Source organism: Gouania willdenowi, chromosome 16, assembly GCF_900634775.1.
Source record: "Gouania willdenowi chromosome 16, fGouWil2.1, whole genome shotgun sequence".
NCBI classification, from domain to species: Eukaryota; Metazoa; Chordata; class Actinopteri; order Blenniiformes; family Gobiesocidae; genus Gouania; species Gouania willdenowi.
In genome coordinates this window covers 9,140,913-9,163,173 of record NC_041059.1, presented here as the reverse complement: position 1 = coordinate 9,163,173, position 22,261 = coordinate 9,140,913, and the positions used below count along the sequence as shown (strand labels likewise).

The following is a 22,261-nucleotide window of genomic DNA, read 5'->3' as shown; positions in this document are numbered from 1 at the left end:
AAACACCATGCTACTGCAAGGGTCAGCTAGTAACACACAGGGCAAGACAATGTAGCACTACCTTAATAAAAATCTATTTTAGTCTTAGATAAGTGATAATGCATATTTACTTCTCAGTGTTCAGTAAGTCAGAACAACATGAAAAACCTGGGAGTGATCAGATACCATCCAGAAATCGAAGACGTGATCCGGCCCGTTGGTGTGGCTCCTCTCGACCTTCCCTCCGATGACCAAATCACTCACACAGTGGCTGATATTGTTCTGGCAGTCAACGATGAGCACTACAGTGTCCTGTACCTGGGGACCGGTAAGACTGATTCTCATTTTAATAATGCAAACGATAACACTTCAGACTAATATAAGTGGGGGGGACCGTGGGTTAGTGGTTGAGTAGGTCGTCCAATAACCAAAGGGTTGGTGGTTTGAATCCCGCTCTAACCAAGTCATTGTCATTGTGTTTTTGGGCAAGGCACTTTACTCACATTGCCTCTTATGAATGGGTATGAATTGTGCATGAATGTTAGTTGTGGTTGGAGGGTCTGTAGGCGCGAAATAGCAGCTACGCTTCTGTACCACCACTGGTATGACTGATGTGAGTGACTGGTGTGAATGAATAATTGTTTCTGTAACTCGCCTTGAGCCTTCTCAAAAAAAGTGGTACATAAATCCAAGCTATTAATATTAAAGCGTGCATCTTAAAGATTTTTCATTGTTGTAATTATTACTAATATTTAAGTCTTGAATTTATGTCCATTTGCATCAAAGAAAGAAATAATTATTTATTCACAGCTTCACTACCACCTGTGAAGGCAAGTCAACATATATTCATTGAGTGCATTTCATACAGAAGGCAATTCAATGTGCTGTCCTCAGTGCAGGGATCATGGGTTCATGTCCCACTTGTGGCCCCCACCTTGTCTCTGTCAAGCCCTGCCATGGCCTCCTATCTAAGGGGGCTTACCCTGCCTTACGCCCTATGTCTGCAGCATACCCTGTGACTCTGTACAGGTTAAAAGCAGATATAGATGATGATATGAAAGTCATTTCCAGACCGTGTGTTCCAGATAAATTTAATATTTTCAGTAATTTCTTTTAAATTTGCGGTTTTTGAAAGATATTGTTGCCTAACTTCAATTAAATCCTTTTACTCCTTTAATCATATTTCTGTTTGCTTCTCATTCAAGTTTTGAACACACCATTCTTCATTCTTTGAATGAACTGTGACTGTTTCTATTAGTACCTATGTCATTATGGAAATATTTACCATGAGGAAGTTGTTTGTCTACATCTTGTATGAATCAGATTAATGGTCCAGAGTCGAGTTGCAATAAGAGATGTTGACTGAGCCATGAGTCATGACTGTTATTTTGTTTTTTAATCAGAGCATTCACTCTGAACTGCTGCAACTGCCTGAATCTGTTGCTCAAAAAATATTGCAAAAACGCCTCAGAGACATCACTATGGCAACCATTGCAAGTCATATGTTCTCGTGCGGATGTCTCATCACTCAAGTTCACCAAAAAAATGAGAGCGTACGTGACTTCTCATGCCTGAATGTGAAAAAACATGCTTGTCAGTCATCATCAGACATTTCTGGGTTAAGTGTATTTTAGTGTGCAAACCAATCCCCCCCCCCCCCCCCCCACACACACACACACACACTCCCAAAACATTGTAGTGTTAATAAAAACAGGCTGATGGCCTGTCACTGCGGGTGATATAAAGTGTGTCAGTGTGAGGAGGGAATTTATGGAGAGCTACAAACAGCCTGGTGTTCTCTGTGGGGGACTGGAACTAGAGCAGAGCAATTGTGTGGTTTGAGGCCAAATGGACCTGTTTAAAGCTAATGATTATTTTCCCAAAACAAGACTTAGAATTATAAATATAAAAGATGTAGTAAATGTTTCAGGCTTGTATGTATTTCGACATACAAAACAAAAAAAACGAATAGAATGCACATAAATTTGTTGCTAATTACAACGGTTGGAAGCAGAAGGTGTCATGTGCATTCGTGTGGGTCTCGTGGGGATATGTGCACACGACTCCCACGCAGTAAATACATCTGCGTTCCTTCGTTTCAGCTCCAAGTTTAATCAAATGCAGTCAAGTGAAGGAGATGTGAGTGCAAGAATGGAAATGACAAATTTTAGAAACACAACAAAAAAAAGACAAGAAAACAATCAAATGCATCACATCATAGCTGACCAACCAGGTTAAAGTACTAGTAACTTTTACTTTGAGTACTATTTTTATTTGTACTTGATTATTTTATGTATGACTTACTTTCAGGGGCAGACTGGGGGCCAGACTGGTGGGTGGGGGGAAACCACTTACTAAATACAATTAGGTGATTAGAATCTGGTAGGCCTACCTTTGTTGACATTGAAATGCTGTGAACATTCCTACTAAGGCTGGGCGATATGGACCAAAACTCATTTCTCAATATATTTTCTCAAAATGGTGATATACGATATAAATCTTGATAATTTCATTTCAAATTAAGTCTGATCAGAAATACAATTCTGGGTAAAATTTGCTGATGCAAAATGCTACACAGGCTCATTTATTAACAAACAATTGCACAATATGTGTCACTTTTGGCTTTTTCTCCCTTACCGGACAGCATGTGTGAGTGAGTTCTGTAGTGTGGCTTGTTATGGGGCAGGTCTGGTTTAGGACGCACTCAGAAATCCATCTAACTGTGCTTTACATGTTGTTCTGAGAAGTAAAAGCAGCGACTCCTAAAACAATTACAATATTGTAATTTTCTATATCGCCGAAATAGAAAACTCGATACATCTTTAATCTCGATATATTGCCCAGCTCTAATTCCTAAATCATAAAACAGCCAAAATTAAAACATAAATGGGTATATGAAGCACATGTGTTTATTTAATATACTTACAGTTCATACTCAAGTCAACACATTGTATATTTACTGTTAATTTCACGAGGAAATGAAAAATCTCTGATTTTTGAAATTGCTTACTTGTACTTGTGGACAATTTCAATGAAGTACTCTTTGCACCTCTGCATGGGGCCCTATGCAGGTGCATAGTCTGCATACAGCCAGAAACGCCTATGGTCATTTATTGTGTGAGGTCAATACTTTTCACAAAACATGTTCAAACTGACTGTAAATCAGGGAATAATGTTAGAATGTAAAATATTTTCTCCTATTCTGAAAACAGTTGGCAGGAAATACTGTTTTGAGGCCCCCAAAACCCTACCCTTTTTTAGACTGAAATAGACATGGCAGTGGCATGGGGCCAGAATGTGCAAACTGATCACACAAAGGTAGCAACAAGACATCAAATCATGTTTTTTTTTTTTTTTTTACATGAAAACCAAGTCAGTGACATTAACACCCCTAATGAAACACTTCCTGCTCTTTTCCTCACCTTTCAGGAAAAAGCAGCAGCTTTGAATCCTCAAACCTTCAGCTCTAGTAATCACTGTCGGTCTCTCAGCATATTCGATAAATCTGATCCTTGTCCTTCTGTTAAATATTGCATCACCTCCTCTTAAAGCCAGGTTATAAATATTCACAGCTTGTTACATGTCGAGCTCATCAATCTGCATAATTAATTTTCTAGCCTGCTCTTATACTGGATGATCTAGAGAAGCTGCCATCGTCACATAATACAAAGTAGCTAAGCAGCCCTTTCTGGTGGATGGTTTTATAAGCCATGTTTAAAACAATGGGGAGTAAAAAAAAGCACTTTGCCTTCAGAAATTAAGAGGCGTTAGTCTTACGTAGTGATGGAACATCTTATAAGATCATCACAAAGATGAGCTCTGAGACTGTTAATCTTCCTCTGAGAGATTATGACTGTATGGAAGCCCTACTGTACTCAGAAAGTAAATATCTGCCTCCAAAAAGGTGAGTTTGCTGAAGTTCCTGACAGATATATCCATTTATTATAGTGTCATAATTTTTAATCGGATTAATTTTGTCTGAAAAGCCCTAAATACTGTTCATAATACCCCCAAAGCTGAGAATATTATTGGCAGTTTCTTTTATGATTGAGGATTATGATCAAAAATTCAAATTAATTGAGCTTTTATAAGAACAAATCTCTTGCTTGTCGTTCAGTGGCAATGTATAGCATTTTGAAATATCGTTTTTGATCATATACGTACATGTGCAACTGTTGGTGGTTGACACAGATTTTGATCTGCAGCTTGTATTTAGATTTAGACTCATGCCATTGTGATCGGGTTAGGGCATTACCTATGGGGCCTGTGAACAAATTCTTGTTTACTTGTTATTCTTACAATATTGAAGAGTTAAGATTTGTATCCTGCAAAATGTCAGATAAATACAAGATCATGAACAAAAGCGGAAAAGTGGAAACAAGGTTAAAGAGAGAGAATATACTAGTTAATTGTTTTGGTTTTCTAACACTCAAATAGCTCATGAAGATATTTACTTTTGGCAAAATACCCAAAAAAAAATCATACCTAATAATTTGGAAAAGATCTTGACTCAACTAGTTTTACTTGTATTCATATTTTCACCAGCTTTAACACATTTGTTGAAAAATCTCTCTCATCATTGGCAAAATTTCTAAAGTTCATATCTTGGTTCGTAATCTACTGATCTTTATGAAATTTGACTCAGTTACGTTGGGTTGGTTTTTCACTAACTCCACCAATTTTTGTCTGGATCGGTTCCGGATTGAGCATTTAATCATGATTTATCTGCCCATACATTTAAACCTACTGTATCGTGTGTATTGTGGGGATAGAATATTTTTACTTTACTTTTATTTTAGACTTTAAAGTTTGAATTAACATGGTACCATGATCAGGATCACTGATCCAGATACCTGTGAATATTTGAATGATAGATTTGGCGTTTGATGGAGGTTTGCTCTCTGAGTGCTCTTGTTTTTCAATGTTACCATCTTTTAACCCTAAACTTTAAAAATATATCAATCTTGAAATGAATATGCCATATGTAGTTTACAATTGGTGATACGATAAATGGCTTCATTCATTTCTCTATAAAATGCTTTTCGGTCTGTTTTTGGTTTGTTTTTTTTAAATGGGTCTATGAGATTTCTTCACTATGATATTGTATCCTCTGTGAGACAAAAACAGGTTGAGAGTCTGAGTAAACTCATTCTTAGGCTCTTTGCATATACAGTAATTAAGCTTTTTATGCATATTTATCTACATAAATTAGCTTGATATTTAGCAAAATATGCTCAACATTTGCACCTGCGTGTGAAATAATTAGACATTTGGCACCACAGAAAGGGCACCTTGATGGAAAAGCAGAAAAACCTATTTTCCTCGTATTTCTCCCCATTTCACTCAAGCAGATCACTTATTCTACTCACGGCTGCTGTGCAAAGTGATGCATTTGCAGGCTAAAGGATGTCCTATTAAGATGTTGACCTAGAACAAAATGACTGTGACATGTAATATTCCTAATTATCTTGAAGGTGTGCAGTATATTTTTAGTTTAACTGGTCTCACACGGGCTTGGCATCAGGATGTTTTTTGATCAACGTCCAACGAACCATTCAAAGTTAATACTTTGAACTACCGCTATCAAACAAATCATTCATAAACGGACTAGACGTGGAGCACAGATATTGCATACATGATTTATTGAGGAAACACAAAAGCACTAAACCATTTCGGAAGTGTCAGGAGAACATGGATATATTTCAGTATTTTCACCCTCTTTGACTCTAAATGTGTTGTTTTGCTAAAAAGAGCTAAAAATAGCTTCAGATGACAATGAAAGGAAAAAAAAGAGACTATTGTAGCGAGAACAGGGGGAAAAAAAAGATTAAAAATAGATGAAAAAGGACAAAAGAAACAATGGCAAGGACGTTTTTGAGTACTTTGAGAAGTGCGTCAAAATGCGAGCCTTTAGGAAATGAAGATTATAAATTTAGACGAGTATCACTCGAATCATATCTCAGCAAAAGGGAAGATGAAATAGTCTTTTATGTGACACAGACAAGCTTGTCTTTGTTTTATTTCTCCCAGTAAGTTTCTTCAAGGTAAAATACTGTAGCGCATACTGAGACATACTAATCTCAATATTATTATTTAATTATACACGCTTTGTTGCATGTTCGTGTTGAACTGAGAGTATATATATAGAGAATAATAAAGAATTTGTATTTTAAGTTCCCATTGGTAGGAACTCAGAAAAACAAATTTAGTGGAGATATTAATGGACCCTTGAGCATCATTTACTGACACACAGCTGGATACTATGGAAGCCCAAAAGATTCATAATTAAATAAATATAAACAACATTTTGAAATGAATAGCATTTTGATAAATAACAGACAAATATATAATATGGTAATTAAATTCTAAAATAAGGTAATATTATTGTGAAATATGTTTTACTATTCTTTAATATTTTATTATTATTTTGTTATGATTAAATATTTCATAATGATTGTTTTAGCAATGTCATGTTGTGCAAATGTCCGCGCCTTAAACCGGACTCTAACTTTCTCTGGAGGTTTCTCAAGTAGCTGGTGTGACTTCTGCTAACATCTACTTAGGTAATCTACTGTAATAGAAGTTTCCCAGAACTTGGTTTTTACAACAGAATGTGACTCAGCACTTTTGGACTGTTGGTTGGACTGATTGGTCAATCCACAAGTGAACTATAACCCACAACCTGTAATGACTTGATATTCCAAAATCTAACCCTGGGACACAAAGCTACTTCCTGCATGACTCAGAAAGATCAGGAGAAACTGGTCCATGCTTTTATCTCCAGCAGACTGGATTATTGTAATGGTCTTCAAACAGCTACAGCTGGTTCAGAACACTGCAGCTCGGGTCTTAACCAGAACAAAGAGGTCAGAACACATTAGTCCAGTTTTAAAGTCTTTACACTGGCTCCTAGTCAGCCTCAGAATAAACTTTAAAGTTCTGCTGCTGGTTATAAATGTGTGAATGGGTTTGGTCCAGAATACATCAGTGAGATGTTAGTCAGGTATGAACCCAGCAGGTCTCTCAGATCTATGGACACAGGTCAGATAGTGGAGCCCAGAGCTCACAGTAAACATGGTGATGTTGCTTTTAGTTGTTATGCTGCAAAGAAGTGGAACAAACTGCCAGCAGAGCTGAAGTCAGCATCACATGTGAACATAACGTGTGAACACAAAGTTAAAGGCACTCTTTTTCTCTACTGCCTATGATTGAGAGGGAGATTTTTAATCATGTTATTGTTGATTTAATGTTTTTACTGCTGATTATTAAATGTTTTTTATTGATTTTATGCTGTTGAGTAAATGTTTTCTGTTGTACTTTTTAATCATGTAATGCGCCAGACAAATATATTTACCTTGCTTTTCCTGATGATAACGTAACCAACTCTGATTTATTCTTTTACCAGAACAAGGCAAAGTCCTCAAGGTCCTTCACACCAGTGAGGAGGTTTTCATCGTATCTCAGTATTCTCTGTTCCACAATGAGGGCCCTGTTCTTAACATGGCCATTGATTCCCAAAAGGTAGGAACATGTTTAATTATTCTAGCTTTACTTTTCCCACCTATTAAATCAACTTTACTTGACGTTTTATACATAAGGCTGACATTACAGTGTCATTATCTGTCATTAGCATGAATAAGGTGTCATGAAGGCTGTCATAAGTGTCGTACACTAAATTATGACACCTTTGGAGCTATGTTGACATTTTTGGGTACGGTGGAGGGATCTAGTGGGGTTAGATAGGGTAACAAATAGGGATGTAACGATTAATCGTAAGGCAGTTAAAAATCGATTCATAGGTATCACGGTTGATATCGATTTTCTGACAATTGAATCGCAGTACTTTTTTTAACCAGCAGAGGGCGCTATCCGAAAGTGTTGGCGGCTAATACTTTCTTTCTGGCTGCCTTCTACTCTTAAATATGTTAATATATGATTCATTACCCCTTTAGCACCGAAAGAATATCTGTAATATTACTTGAAAATCTGTAAAAGTCACGTTTTTCTATTAGCTCTGTCTGCTAGCATAGCTTCTCTTCTTCACTGCAAGATATCTGCATGCCAACCGACCACTGTGTTACCAGCGCCCTCTGCTGGTCCAATAAAATATGACGTAAATCAGTGCAATGACGGTTTTTTTTTTTTTTTTAAAGTCTAATTGTTAAGGCACAAAATACATTTTCAGTTGCACTTTTAAAAGAAAAAGAACTATTATGCAGTTTTGCATTGTTTATTATAGAACCAGAATTTAAATTAATAGGCTTCATTTTCATTTGTATTATTCCTTTATTTATTTATGTCAAGATTTATTTTTAGTTAAATTGCATTGTTTTGAATAGTTTATCAAGGAATTCTTTTGACAATGAAAAATAAAAGGAAAATAATACCGTATTTTCTAATTAATTTGGCTACAGTCCCATTTTGTAAATGAAAAAATCGTGAGAGAATCGTATCGTGAACCCAGTATCGTGAATCGAATCGTATCGGGAGTTGAGTGAATCGTTACATCCCTAGTAACAAACGGTTAGGGGTTAGGATAAAACGACACTTAATGACAGCCTTCATGACACCGTTGTCATGCTAATGACATGTGACATGTCATAATAATGACAGCGTATTGTCAGCCTTTATGTATGAAACTTCAAGTACAGTGTTACCCAATTTATTTACTTTCATTTTCTTAAACTGTTTATCTATTTACGTTTCCTCATTTCAGTTATTGCAAAGTGAACAAAACATTAGATCTTTTATTTTCTGAACATATTTATTTACCTTAAAGGTCCCATATCATCCTACAGTATTTTTCAACCATCTCCATTTGTTTTAAGAACCTCAAAAACATACTATTTGAGGTTTATTTTCCCAAACTTGCCTGTTTTCTAGAGTTTTAGCCTCTGAAAAGTCACTTTCTGAGCAACTCTACACAAACAGGCTGATTTGCAGCCTACTTATGCATATTCATGAGTGGGCGTGTTTATAGACGGGACACTGACTTCCTCCTCCCCACACGGTGACGTAGGGCCCACCCACTCCATGGCCAAGCTCATGATGCTTTATGAACACGAGACAGAGCGTGGGGGCGGGGCGTTCGCCAGTACATACATAGACTGTAGAAAATACATACATAGCACTGCTCGAGGATGCTGAAATGTGTCTGTTTACATGTCAATCACAGCAGAGAGCTTCCTGGAGGCGCGGTTTCTCCAGCTCAGTGCTGCGTCAAATTTGTCATCAAAGTGGGAACGCGTCATCAAATTGGAGCGAGGTGTTTGGGCTCACCCTGCAGTAAGAAATGAGCAAATCACCCTCTAACTAGTGATTGAGGGAATCAATGAAAAAAACACTTTGGGCATGTGTATGAAGCCCTAATAGCACTTTATGATGTTTAAAGCACAGAAAAGTTGATTTAGCTTAACATGGGCCCTTTATTATCAAGAGATATGTCATTATTACACACACATTGTTTCTTTCTTTCGTCGTGTGTTTTTACCATGTCACTGATGTGTGCTTACGTCTGTGAGGGAGTTACATTCCTTCATTTTAAGTAGTCAAATAGTAATGTCTGATGTGTTATTGTAACCTTTGTGTTACTGAGGGCAAAATGTAAAAACACCATCTTTTTTTCCCATTGGTCATCAGGGACACCTGTATGTTGGTACAGCTATGGAGATCCAACGGCTCCCGCTGGCTGACTGCGGTCGCTATGGCGACACATGCCGGGAGTGCATCCTTTCCAGAGACCCGTACTGTGGTTGGGACAAGGCCCGCAGGAGATGCATCGCCATCCCGCCTGGATACAACGTCACCACTGGGTATGATTAGATATGACGTCACTGCTGCAGCCTCATTGGTCCATTCTCACACGAGGAAATAGGAAAACCCTTCTTGTCCTGAATTGATGAAACTGGTTTGAACACTTGTTAACTTTTTGTTTACTACATTCTGTGCTTTTTAATATATAAAAAATAGCAACCCATCATGCACAGTAATGAGCTGTAAATTGTTATTTCCTCAGTGCCTGAAATTGCTAAATGATTTGTCTCTGGATGTTTAAATTGCTAGTAACATTGCGAGGCAGAGGCTCATTATAACACGACCCATTTGTCAATTTTTTTTCTCCTTTTTCCAGGACGCTCATTCAGAATCTGGACCATTCAAACTCCACAGTCTGCGGGGAAGCTGCTGGTGAGTTTTTATCTGCTCTCTCCCACTCCCTCTGTGTGTCTTAATTAAAGCCAAATGGAAAGCCTTTCAAGCAACTACAGTCACAAGATGATTATCACATAATTGAGAGAAACCTGCTGGGAATGATGGGTTTTAAGGCTTTGCTCTGATTTAGAGCTCCAAACTGAACCAAAGTCTTTTATAAGTCCAGAGATTTCACCGCATCAGAAAGGAAAACCATCAGGTCAAGTGATCTGATTTTAATAGTGTATTCATTAGAGGTGTCCCGATCCGATATCGATATTGGATATCGGTCCGATATCAGCCAGAAAATGAATATCGGATTTTATGCATCTAAAATCACCGATATAAGCTCTCCGATAACATTTTCCACTCCAGCACTTCTATCCATAGGTGACTGTGATTCACACTCCAACAAAGCCATCTACTGTTGCTGACTATTGTTCTTTGTTTGAGTAAAATCACTTGATCAAGCCTTTTCTAACATTCCACACTACAAAATAAGTCATAAAAGTATGTAGGATTCGTACTGATATTGTATCGGATCAATATCGGTATCGGCCAATACGCAAGACTGCAATATCGGTATGATTTCGGAAGTGAAAAAGTTGTATCGGGACATGCCTAGGATTCATTTCACGTTGTGCCTCATTATGGAGCGCTGGTTGTGAAGTTGTGCATGATAAAATAAACAGAAACTTTTTGCAACATTTAGCAGAAAACCATGTTTAAAACAACATATGTGAATTTTTTAAATGTTATTTTAGACTAGATTTATATCAATATTTGTGAAATATTTGTGAAAACATGTAATGTCAATGTTAAATGTTAAATATTAAATCTAAATATTAAATGTAGATCTAAATATTGAATCTTAAATCTAAATCTAAATGGTAAATCGAAATGTTAAATACTAAAACGAAATGTTAAATCTAAATCAAAATATTAAATGTTAAATCTAAATATTAAATGTAATATTTAGCCAAGATTCAAATTCACCGGAAGTACCAAAATAAAATCGAACGAGCAGTATCCGTGGTCCATTTAGATCTAACATTTACTATTTAGATTTAACATTTAGCATTTAGATTTAACATCTAGATTATATTTGTATGTAAAAAGTAAATATCACAATTTTCTCAAAGTTTGCTGTAAATCTGATCAACAGAAAATTAAAAAAAATTCTCAATTAAGTTTTTTTAAAAGTGGTTTGTTGCTAAATGTTGTGAAACTTTACAACCGGCGCCCCATACCCCATGTGCTGCATTTCATGCATCACCATTTCACTTAATATACATTATAGAAAGAAATCTTTTTTTTTAATAATGCATGAGATTTGTACAAATGACTCACAAAACACTGTAATTATACAAATGACAAAATACCACGTCCTACAGGGAGCGCCAATTATCATTAGCTATAATTGCTCTCTGTTAGAAATCAAAAAGGAAACTAATGAGGTCTTGCTTGATGGTGGGTTTTCCCTTTTAACCCTTTCTTCTTTTAAATTGCACACAGTGCTGCTTTCAAAGCATTTTATAACACAATACACTTTTCTTCTTTTGCTTGCAATCACCGAACAAAAGTCAGGAACAACATGCTGTGTGAGTTGTGCTTCGATTGACAGCCGTAGCGTTATGTTACAGAACAGCTCAGGGGTACAAGCTGATATTCAGTCTGAGAGTGTGTGACTAACTGTATTACTACAAGACCAACTTTGTTTGGCAGCGGTATTCAAGAGACGAGGAGTGTGAGCTTTGTGGTTTTTGTAATATTAATGTGAAATTAAGCATTAAAATGTGTCTTCTGCAGTGTTGTGTTACCATTTACACTGTTTACTAGTTAAACTGGAACACCAACATGTAAATTGATTTGTGTACATTTTTTTAAATTGCTTCTGCAACAAAACAAACTGATCAATAACTTAGCGTTGGTTGGTAAGTTACTGGGAAAAAAGCATAACATAAAACTCTGTAGTTCATTACGAATTTGCTCAAACATCAGCATTTTTTATATATATATATATGACCTCTGATCAAACAAAAATGTAATTATTCAGAGTAGTATTTCAAATTTAATGCAACAAACAAGTTGTCTAAAATGTAAATATAAACTATCTTTCAATTCATTTTGTTTTAATAGTGTAACTATCATAGTACAGCATTACCAGGCCCAGCCGGCTGCATTTATCCACATTTACCAGTGTGTGCGCAACAATAAAAGTTCAACCATTATTCAGAGTTCTGTATCTTTATTTGAAAAGTGCTTTTTTTTGTCTTTTGTCCTACTTTATACAGGACAATGAACGCATCATAGCCATAGGGCAACACTGCAGCAGCCACTGCTTGTGTGGCGTTTTATATCCATATCTCATTTATAATAGTGTCCGACATGTCTAAATATATTCATAAAGCTGTAAAGTAGAACCTGCTTCCTGTTTTTTATTGGTAAATATAAAAGGCTTATAGGATAATATATGAACACCAATCAGTGATCAGTTGTTAGGTCCCAATCTGTTTTGGGTCGTGACCCAAATATCACACACTTTGAGCGACCCAGGATTAATGCACAGTGACAAAATGCACCAACTCAGATATATTTACACTCAATTGTTTTTTCTTAAACTACATTTACATTTGAGGAAGTAAAAGTATAGAATACAGTTGTTTGAGATAAGGTTTTGTATTAATTTGAAAAAGAATAATAATTAAATAATATATAATTTTAATCAATAATTACTAGACATTTCCAGCGACCGCTTTTGATATTCTAACGACCCCACATGGGGTCACAAACCCAAGGTTAAAGAACCCTGGTTATAGTGGCCATTGACAAACATAAAGATATATTTGTCAACTAAACACACTGTATTGTGTGATGTGAGAGATTTATATGTTGTTAACCATTTTGTCTTCCTCTGCATTAACTCCTCCTACACAGTTTATCCAATTTTGACAAATAAGCTGTCAAAATATCTCTTTTTTTGTGCTTTGTAACTTTTCAACTTTTTTACTTGTTAAAAAAAATGTTTTTCTTTCCCATTCATTTCTATTGGAAATGTCAGCTTTTTCAAGTTTTAACCAGTTCATGCTAGCTAAGGCTAAGCTAATGTAGTGCAACGCGGGCCAGCACCTGCATCCTCACTTGCATTTTCTTCAGAAAATGCAAATATTGGAGTTATTTTTCTCTTCACTCCACAGCTCTGAAGCAGCGAAAAACATCCCCTAAGGAAGTGTTGGTACCATTCAACACCTCCATCTTCCTCCCGTGTCCCGTGCGTTCGTTCCACGCCACCTATCGCTGGGAGAAGGACAACTGCATCATGAACTACCCGTGCCTCTTCTCCGGAGACTTCTGCGTCCTGGGTCCGGTGGTCGACACGCCCCTGAAAGAGGGCGTGTTTCGCTGCATGGCCACCGAAGACGGCTTCAAGGTGGAGGTCATCTCCTTTAGGCTGAAAAATGATGGCAGGCTGCTGGTTGCCTCCGTTGCCTCCATGTTGGGGTTGTCGCTGCTGCTGGCTGTGACTACCCTGTGGCTTCATTAACTGCACTTATCACTAATGCTATATTTCCTCATCCCTGCTGGCTCCCAATGATAGGAATTATGAGGAGCCATCGATAGGAGGTGAGGTTCGCAGAGCATTGATACATATGGTTGGGTTCACTCTTTTTCTATTTTTGGCTTATAGGGATAGAATTTCTAAAAAGGTACTTGCGAACTAAGGGTTAAGACTATATTTTTTAGCTTACAAAAACATATCTGCAGCCGCAGCTGTCTTAACAAGAAGAAGAAGAAAGATAGAAATTGCATACATTGCCATTGAAAACGAGAAAGGGTTATTGTCCATTAACTACATTACATTTAATTCAACCACAATTAGGTGCTTTGCGAACCTTTCCTCTGAAATGAAGACATATAAAACATATCCTATGAGTTAGGCAAAAAAAAAAAAAAAACACCAATACCAGGCCTATTCTTTTTGCCATTTCTCCATTTATTTTGCTATTGACTAGATTGTGCTTGTCTGTGGATATGTGGACATATATTACCTACTCCTACATCCCAATCGTTCCCCATGTTTAACTCCGTATTGCTCATTAGTACTTTAAAAATAATGTCTGGTATTGAGATTTCAAAAGCCTTAACACTTCTGCGACATACACTCCTAAGCACAATATTGCAGTAGAGGCAGGATACTGCAGACTCAGTTGGACTCTAGCGCTGAAATTTAACGCAGCTGAGTGGAACAACATCTGCTTGGAGGAAGTGTCAGCTTTTTTTTGACAGGAAAGTAGGCGAATGAGCACGAGCTCATTCTTTGAACATCACTGTGTCTCAGCACCTCCTCCTAAGACGAGGCAGTTTCCGGCGCCTTTTTAACAGATGGTTATAGATGTCGTCATTACACCTTGTTTACAACTTTCTCTGTTGTTCTGTCCGTGCGTCCACTCTTTTCTCAACGCCCATCATTTGTTGCCCAAAATGGGCAAATCGGTTATAATAATAATATAATAATAATAGAAATAAATCAGGGTTTATATACTCTTTTAAAAGAAAACTCAAAGACGCTGTACAGGAAGCAAAAAGTTATGTTCTGTTGGATTATCGCTGCTGCCCTTTACCGTTTGTTGACATTGATAGATAAGATGGAAGCAATGCTCAAATTTCATGGTCGCCTATTGGGGTTAATTATCATTGCAATTGCGTAATTGATAATTAATTACAAATATAATGTATTTGTAATCGTATTTGGAAAAATCTGTTGCTGTTGTAATCATAAGCGAATTGTCATTGTGCTCAGATAATTGACTTTGTAATTGTAATTGATATGAAAATTATATAAAAACCATCATTTACAGTGTAATTAAATGCAAACCTGGTTCACCATGTCATAGTTTTATGGCTGACACATAAGTAGTCAACAATTCTTAAAATATGTTAAATATCAAGTTTACCTGACACAAAAAAGGCTCAGACGTCCACACCAAAATATTAATACCAATATTTCCATGGATAATGAAGCGTAACAAGGGAACCAAGAGATGAGAAACAAATTAGATGATAGACAATATTCTTTAGTGTATTTTACAGATGATTTAAGACACGGGTGAAAACTGACCCGTTATCATAAGAGATGCTAACAGAAAGCTAACACAAGAGGAATGTTACGTTTTATTGGCTTTTTTTATTAAATGCTCAGTATTTGTGATTAAATGGAAATTAACTTTAGTAATTGAGATTGTAATTGTGATTGATTTCATGGGGAAAAATAGTAATTTGAATTGTAATTGGAAAAAATGCTGGTCAACATAATCATAATTGAGTTGTAATTGAACATAGATAATTGAAGATGTAATTGTAATTTAAAAGAAAGTAATTGACCCCTAACCCTGGTTGAAAGACATTAGACAAGACCATATGAATGAGAGAATTGAGACTCCCTAATGGTTCCCAACCTTTTTTGGGTCGTGACCCCATTTTTACGTCACAAATTTCTGATGAATTCAGACTTTTTTTTTCTCCAAAATTCATTTTTTTTTAATCATATTTGTTATTATACTGTGCATCAAATACTGAGTAGTCAGTATCAGTAACAAGATTTGCCAGCTCAGATATACTTTAGATTTTTATTCTGCATTTTATTTGAAACAGATTTATATTTGAGAAAGCGAAAGTATAGAAGGATTGTGAGGTTGTGTGTGGTGTTTTAATTTGAAAAATCATCTATTTCTGTGATATTATGTTTTGTTTTTGGTTTTTTTATTGTGCAAAATAGATGAATAAAACTAAATTAATAGGGTAAAATAAAATTTCAAATATAATTAAATTAGAAAATTACTGATTAAAATTATTACTGGATATTTTAGGTGGCCGCATTTTATTTCCAGGTGACCCCACATAGGGTCACGACCCCAAGGTTGAAAAACACTGCCCTAAGGTTACTAAAAAACAGACTTCTCTCATTCTATCCATTTGAGGTTCTTTCTTCTGCACTATTACCCAAACATAACCAGCTTGTGTTTGTTCAACACACTATTCCTCAGCTATTCATTTAGTTTCATCTAAGTGTCTCACGCATGTGCCAGATGATCACAACTTAATTACACACTAATTCATTTCCAATAAAACTGATGCTCGATTACCTTTTAAAGCTTGCAGACAAAACTAAAAGAAACATCTTAACATATTTGATAACGTTAACCTTGTCTCGTCTTCTATACCTGCTTATCCTGTACAGTACATGTGTCAAACTCAAGGCCCGGGAGCCAAATCCAGCCCTTTAAACCATCAAATTTGGCCCACAGGAGAAAGTACAAAAAAAAAAAATACATGAATCATTGAGTAAATTACAAAATTCAATGAAACTCAGCAATATTCAGAGAATGTCAAATTTCCCCATGCTTGCAGTCATTTTAAATCTCAAAAATGTTCAAAGAACTCAAACTATTTCACATAATTTCCCCAAATTAAATAAAAATTGGCCATAAAAATCCTACAGAGGCTGATATCCGTCACTTATTGCCTGGATATTTTGGGGGGCCTGACATGTATACGTTGAAGTGCAAACTGGGGAGCATAATGTAGAAAATGCTAGTTTTCCCTTGCCTAAAATCTGGGGCACCCTTAAGATCGAACTACTTTGTATTTGGCCCGTAAACTAAAATGAGTTTGACACCCCTGCTGTACAGGGATAATGTTAAATATATTATATAACTTGATAAAATAAAATAAAAAAAATCTAGTATTGTTGCTTTTTCAAATGTAAAACCTGACTACACCTAATGTTGAAAATGAGTGAGCATTTTGCTGATTCTGGGTGTATTTTGGGGATAAAGAGCAGACAGATTTAATACAACCTGTCATCCTCACAATGTGTAAAGATGTGAACAAGGTGTTACGCTACTGCATTTTCTGTAATCACATAACCACATTATGACAAAAGGGACTACGCAGTAGTGTTGCATTTTTGAGTTTACCAGGCGGAAAAAAAAAAAAAAAGGCTTGTACTTATAGGTCTGTGAGGTATATGCTCTATATTTTCATGCTCTGCTAATGATTTGAACCATTCCTGCCTATATATGTGATGATTTGTCTTGATGGTTTGGATGTTTATGCCATAGTTAGATTGTGAAACATGATGCTTTGCCTCTTTTCCCAGGAGTGGCATCGATGTGTTGTTTTTTTTTTATTGTTAAATTGTTTGTATCTTAATGCTGTGAAACTAAAAGCTTGACGGATCCCAACAAGAAGCCTCAACAACAACAACAACAACATACTGGTTTCAGGATTAACCACGGCTCTACAAATCAAATCGAAGAACAATAAGCAGTATAATTTTAATCTCGGATAGTATTTTATGAGACCAGTTAACGCTGAATGTTTAAAGAAATGATCTTGAATGTAGCTGTCTTCAACAGAAAAGCCAAAAAACAAAAACCTCTACTGATCAGCTTTCTGTAGAAGCAGACTTGCATCGGTTGTATTTGCATGACCTCCAGAGTTTTGAGAATTACCATTTACTAATGGTACATAAATCTGGCCGATTCAATCCTTACACAGTGGCACAAAGGCCTGTAAAGGGAAATTAGACTGTACTGTAATGAATTAATTCTTAATAGTCTCTGCGAGGAAGGAAGAATCAGATTGGTGGAAGTTTTTCACATTGCACTGCGCTGCACACTGTGCCACAAAAATAAGTACTTAAAAAAGCTCAACTGTGTGGACTTACATCCTCTTTCTTGCCTTTTTGCCCACTTTCCAAATCTTTACGTTGCCTAATACTGTGTCTGAATCCAGTGTGTGTGTGTGTGTGTGTGTGTGTGTCTCTACACACTGAGATTTCTCACAAATATACAAACCTAATGCAGCTCATCTGTTTGTCTTCTGTGTTGCTATAATAGTCAACAAGTCAAGATGTAGAGATCACAGAGTAGAAGCTGCAGATTTCCCATCATGTTGATCCAAACTGCCGCGTTACAATCACAGAAAGCATCAGCCATGGTTATTCAAGCAAGTTCATTTTATCTGCTTTTTTTCAACTAACATGTTAAGGTTTCATTTATCCAGACAAAAATTTTTCACAAAATTTACTTTGAAATATAAACAAATCAAAATTCTAGATGTTGAATTTTATCGTTAGATTTTACATTTAAATTTAACCTTGCGATTTAGATTTAGATTTAACATTTAGATTTACATTTAGATTTAACATTTAGATTTACATTTAGATTTAACATATTTTACAAGAAGAAAAAAAATATCACAAATTTCACAAATATTTCTGTAAATCTGGTCAAAAGTAACATAAGGAAATTCACTTTGATCAAATCACTTTGATCTCCTGACATGTTTTGACTGCAAAATGGGAAAGCTTGCAGAATGTGAACTTGTATGTAAAAATATCCACACACGTCGCAAATGATGGGAACAAATGTGAACCTGTAGTTAAAATTTAAACACAAAGAAAATATTTACACATGCGTAATCTCAATGTGAAGTTAACGGTTAAATTTCTTTGGGTTTTAATTTTAACTCGACATTTTTTCCCTGTCATTTGTGACATGAAATTAATTCCACGTGTGTGGATTTTGTATAGATATCACATTCTATAAGCTCTCTCATTTCGCAACATATCTACCTTCTACTAGATGCCTCTGAGGAAGACTGACAGTTTGCAGTAGAAACATGTCAGGAGATCGAAGTAAATGAACATTGTTTGTCTGAATAAATGAAACCTTAACATATTATCAGCCATGACTATTCTTTCTTTTGAACAGAATTATTCCATCATGGTGGTGATATCTTGATTTGTCATGCATTCATCGTACCATAATTCCCCCTCATTAAAAATGAGTCTATTTAATCGTGACTTATGGTGGCGGGTAAGAAGTCATATTTTAATTGAAAGTCAAAGTACGAACGTTCTGTTGTTTTTGTTGTTGTTTTCAGAATCAGAAATACTTTATTTATCCCAGGGGGAAATGACTTGTGTTGCAGAGGCTCAAGAAATATTACAAATAGAAAGAAAGAGACTGTTAAGGATTAAATCCAAGTGCACACATTACAGTAGAACAAAATACAATAAAATAAATAATAATACAAATGTACAAATATAATACAGATGTATACAACAATCAATTATGAATAAACTTATTAACAAATCTATAAAAAAAAAATCAAATCTGTTTAATCTACTCCAGTGCATTAAGAACTTAAAATATCACTCAAAAGTAATGTGTTTTGTTGAAAATGAATATGTGTGTAAGTGCAGCTTATGTAACTTAGCAAAAAAAAAAAAAACGTCCGTACCTGCCGTGAGGTAGCAGGTGCATCACCTCACAACTTCTGCCTAGTCATCGCCTTCTCTAAGCACTGGACCTCGGCACGTGACGACATTTATTTTACACCCCCAAAAAGTGTCACATCATCATTAGAAATCCTGGCTTTGCTGCACCACATGGTCCATTTCCTCCTGTCATAAAACATTCATCCAAGCATGAACTCTCGTCCCACTTAACGTTCATAAAAGAGTGAAAGCATTTATCCACAACGTGTTGAAACATCTGCACACCAAAGTCCATGCTTTGATGTGGTTTAGCTCGTGGCTGCTGAGCCCACGTTCAGCTATCATCACCCTCATCTGTCACCGTCAGCCTCCTCCAACAAGTCTCATCTCCTTCAAAAACGAGCTTTCGATTTTCCTTCAGGAAACCATTTTGGAAGGGTTCGCTTATCTGCTGTAAACCAACTGACGTCAAGTGGGGGGCGGGTGGGGGATGGTGGGCGAGGGGGGTTTGTGTGTTGTTTGCTCTGGGGTTTTCAGTGTCGAGTACCGTACATGATGTGCGCCCATGATTCTGTGTCTTATTATGGTAAATTTGAACTTGAGAAACTCTAATAAAAAGCAGAGATTTATATATTGGTGCCATGCCAGTCTGAAACCATCTCATGACTTGTATTTTATAATAACAGGTATCTACAGTGCAATAGATATTCATGTAACAAATCCATATTGACATGTGTTTCCCTGAACATGTGCGGTGAAAATTAATAAATTATGAGAATAATAAACGCTGTGTGTTTGTGTGGGGTTATTTTTATTCCAAAGTACAGTACAATTCAGCTTTTTGTATTTTTTTTGTTGATGGACTGAGAAGGAAAAACACTTATTGTCGTGATTGTGTTGGGACTTGTGCTTTACACAGCAGCTACGAAGTGATAATTCCACCTCAGCCATTTACAGTAATGTTACTGGGAAAAGGCCGGATTTTATCCATCCGACCAAAACCAGTGTGAACTTTGTCAGTAGTTTGCGTTTGGTCTGGAATCTTTAGGCACCTCACAATTCAATTCAGTTAGGAGTCTCTGTTATTGATTTATAACCTACATTTTACACGACTAGCCTATGTTAGTGTAAGAAGAACAAAAATAAATACTGTGTTGCTGAAAATATGAATTTCTCCTCTGGGGATCAATAAAGGTGTATTCTATTCTATTCTATTCTATAGGGACTTCCGTTTGATTATGAATTTTTGCATCTCGATGCACATTTTTCCAGCATTTCTTTGTTTCTCACCGTGACCACTGATTACTTGCTTTTTGAACAAACATAGCATTTGCATTCAGACATTCAGAAGTTAGAACTTCACGGTAATAAAGTGCCAACGTAGCAGCATTCTTGCTTGTAACAAACAATACAATAAACGCAGAACAAATGGGCCATTTCAAATATTACATACAGTTATTATTATTATTATTATTATTATATAATAAACTGAATCAGCAGCTCAGCCATTACGCTTTGAAAATATTCGTTAACATTCCTTCTACAGTATTTTTGTGTAATTTAACATTTGAATAAACCTTGTTGGAAATGTATGCATTGATTATTGATTACTAAGTTCGAATTAAGACTAGCCACGGCTCCCTTGCATACAGTAAACATCTCATGTATAAACTTAAAAAGGAAGATACCAAATCTTGCACAATGGGAACCAAATTTGTTTTCCACAAAGGAATCTGTATGAAATAAAAGGTTTGTTAAAATGTACAATCAATAAATAAAATTCAAAATTAGTTTAGCATTAGTTAATGCATTATTAAGCATTATGAGACACTTCTATACATTTATCAATGTTTTGTCCAGATTACTAATGTTACGTAACACCTTACTTAACAAACACCATAAGTAATTGAATACTAATATAATATTTACTGATACATTGATTAATAAAAAGTAATGCATACATAAGAATAACTAATTACCTCATGTAACTTTTGTTGATGCTTCATAATGTTTTCATTAACTGATATGGTAAATAATATTAGGTAATACGTTCTAATTATTATTAACTTATTATTAAACTGTTGATGCCTAATAAGGCATTAACTATTGTTAATTAAGGGACCCATATTGTAAAGTGTTACCCAACAAATAATAATTTTCTCAGTGACGGTTGGGTGTAGAAATGTAACAAATTAGTTATTATAAAATGTACTTAAGTACAAGTAAGTTTACTGATTTAGAAATATAGTCATTAAAGTACAAGTACCCATAAACGCAACTCAATTACAGTAACGCGAGTACTTGTGATAATCCGTTACTTTCATCTCAGCTCATCGTGTAATCCCGTAAAAATTAGCACTTCACATATTAATGCCTTCAAGTTAAAAACCATTCAGGTCATTAATAATCTCATGTAGGAAGTGGAATGAACTGGTTTCCTGTCCAGCTCTGATACAATCATTAACTTACTAACTGGTTTATATTTCACTGATCACATGCATGTTTTAATCATTTATTTGTCAAATCCGGTCTTTTTATTTTACCACTATAATGGGTTGATTGTATCTTTCCTTTTTTTTTTTTTTTTTTTTTTTCCCCCCAAGTCAAGTAAAAATGTCTCGACTCAAAACTTCCGTAAAACAAGCTCCCGTTTCTGATACTCTCCACATTCCTGAGCGTTGCACTCACACTAGTGCTGTAAGCAGAGTGACGGGAACTAACACACCTAAAGTGAAAGGAGGAGGAGGAGGGGAGGAGAAATGATAGACAGGTTTGCCTCAAGATGACACAACAATTGTTGAGTCACTT

At 35.9% G+C, this 22,261-nt stretch overlaps 1 protein-coding gene across 1 annotated transcript in view; it reads left to right on the top strand.

The window, feature by feature from the left end:
- The window catches only part of LOC114478637 (semaphorin-7A), a 41,915-nt gene extending 26,594 nt beyond the window's left edge, over positions 1 to 15,321 (top strand). Inside the window, exons 10-14 of the mRNA XM_028471829.1 lie at positions 118 to 307; positions 7,385 to 7,500; positions 9,619 to 9,791; positions 10,109 to 10,164; positions 13,365 to 15,321. Coding sequence (XP_028327630.1) covers positions 118 to 307; positions 7,385 to 7,500; positions 9,619 to 9,791; positions 10,109 to 10,164; positions 13,365 to 13,711 — 882 coding nt within the window. The 3' untranslated portion in view covers positions 13,712 to 15,321. The remainder of the gene's footprint in view (positions 1 to 117; positions 308 to 7,384; positions 7,501 to 9,618; positions 9,792 to 10,108; positions 10,165 to 13,364) is intronic.
- Positions 15,322 to 22,261: the final 6,940 nt, after the last annotated feature.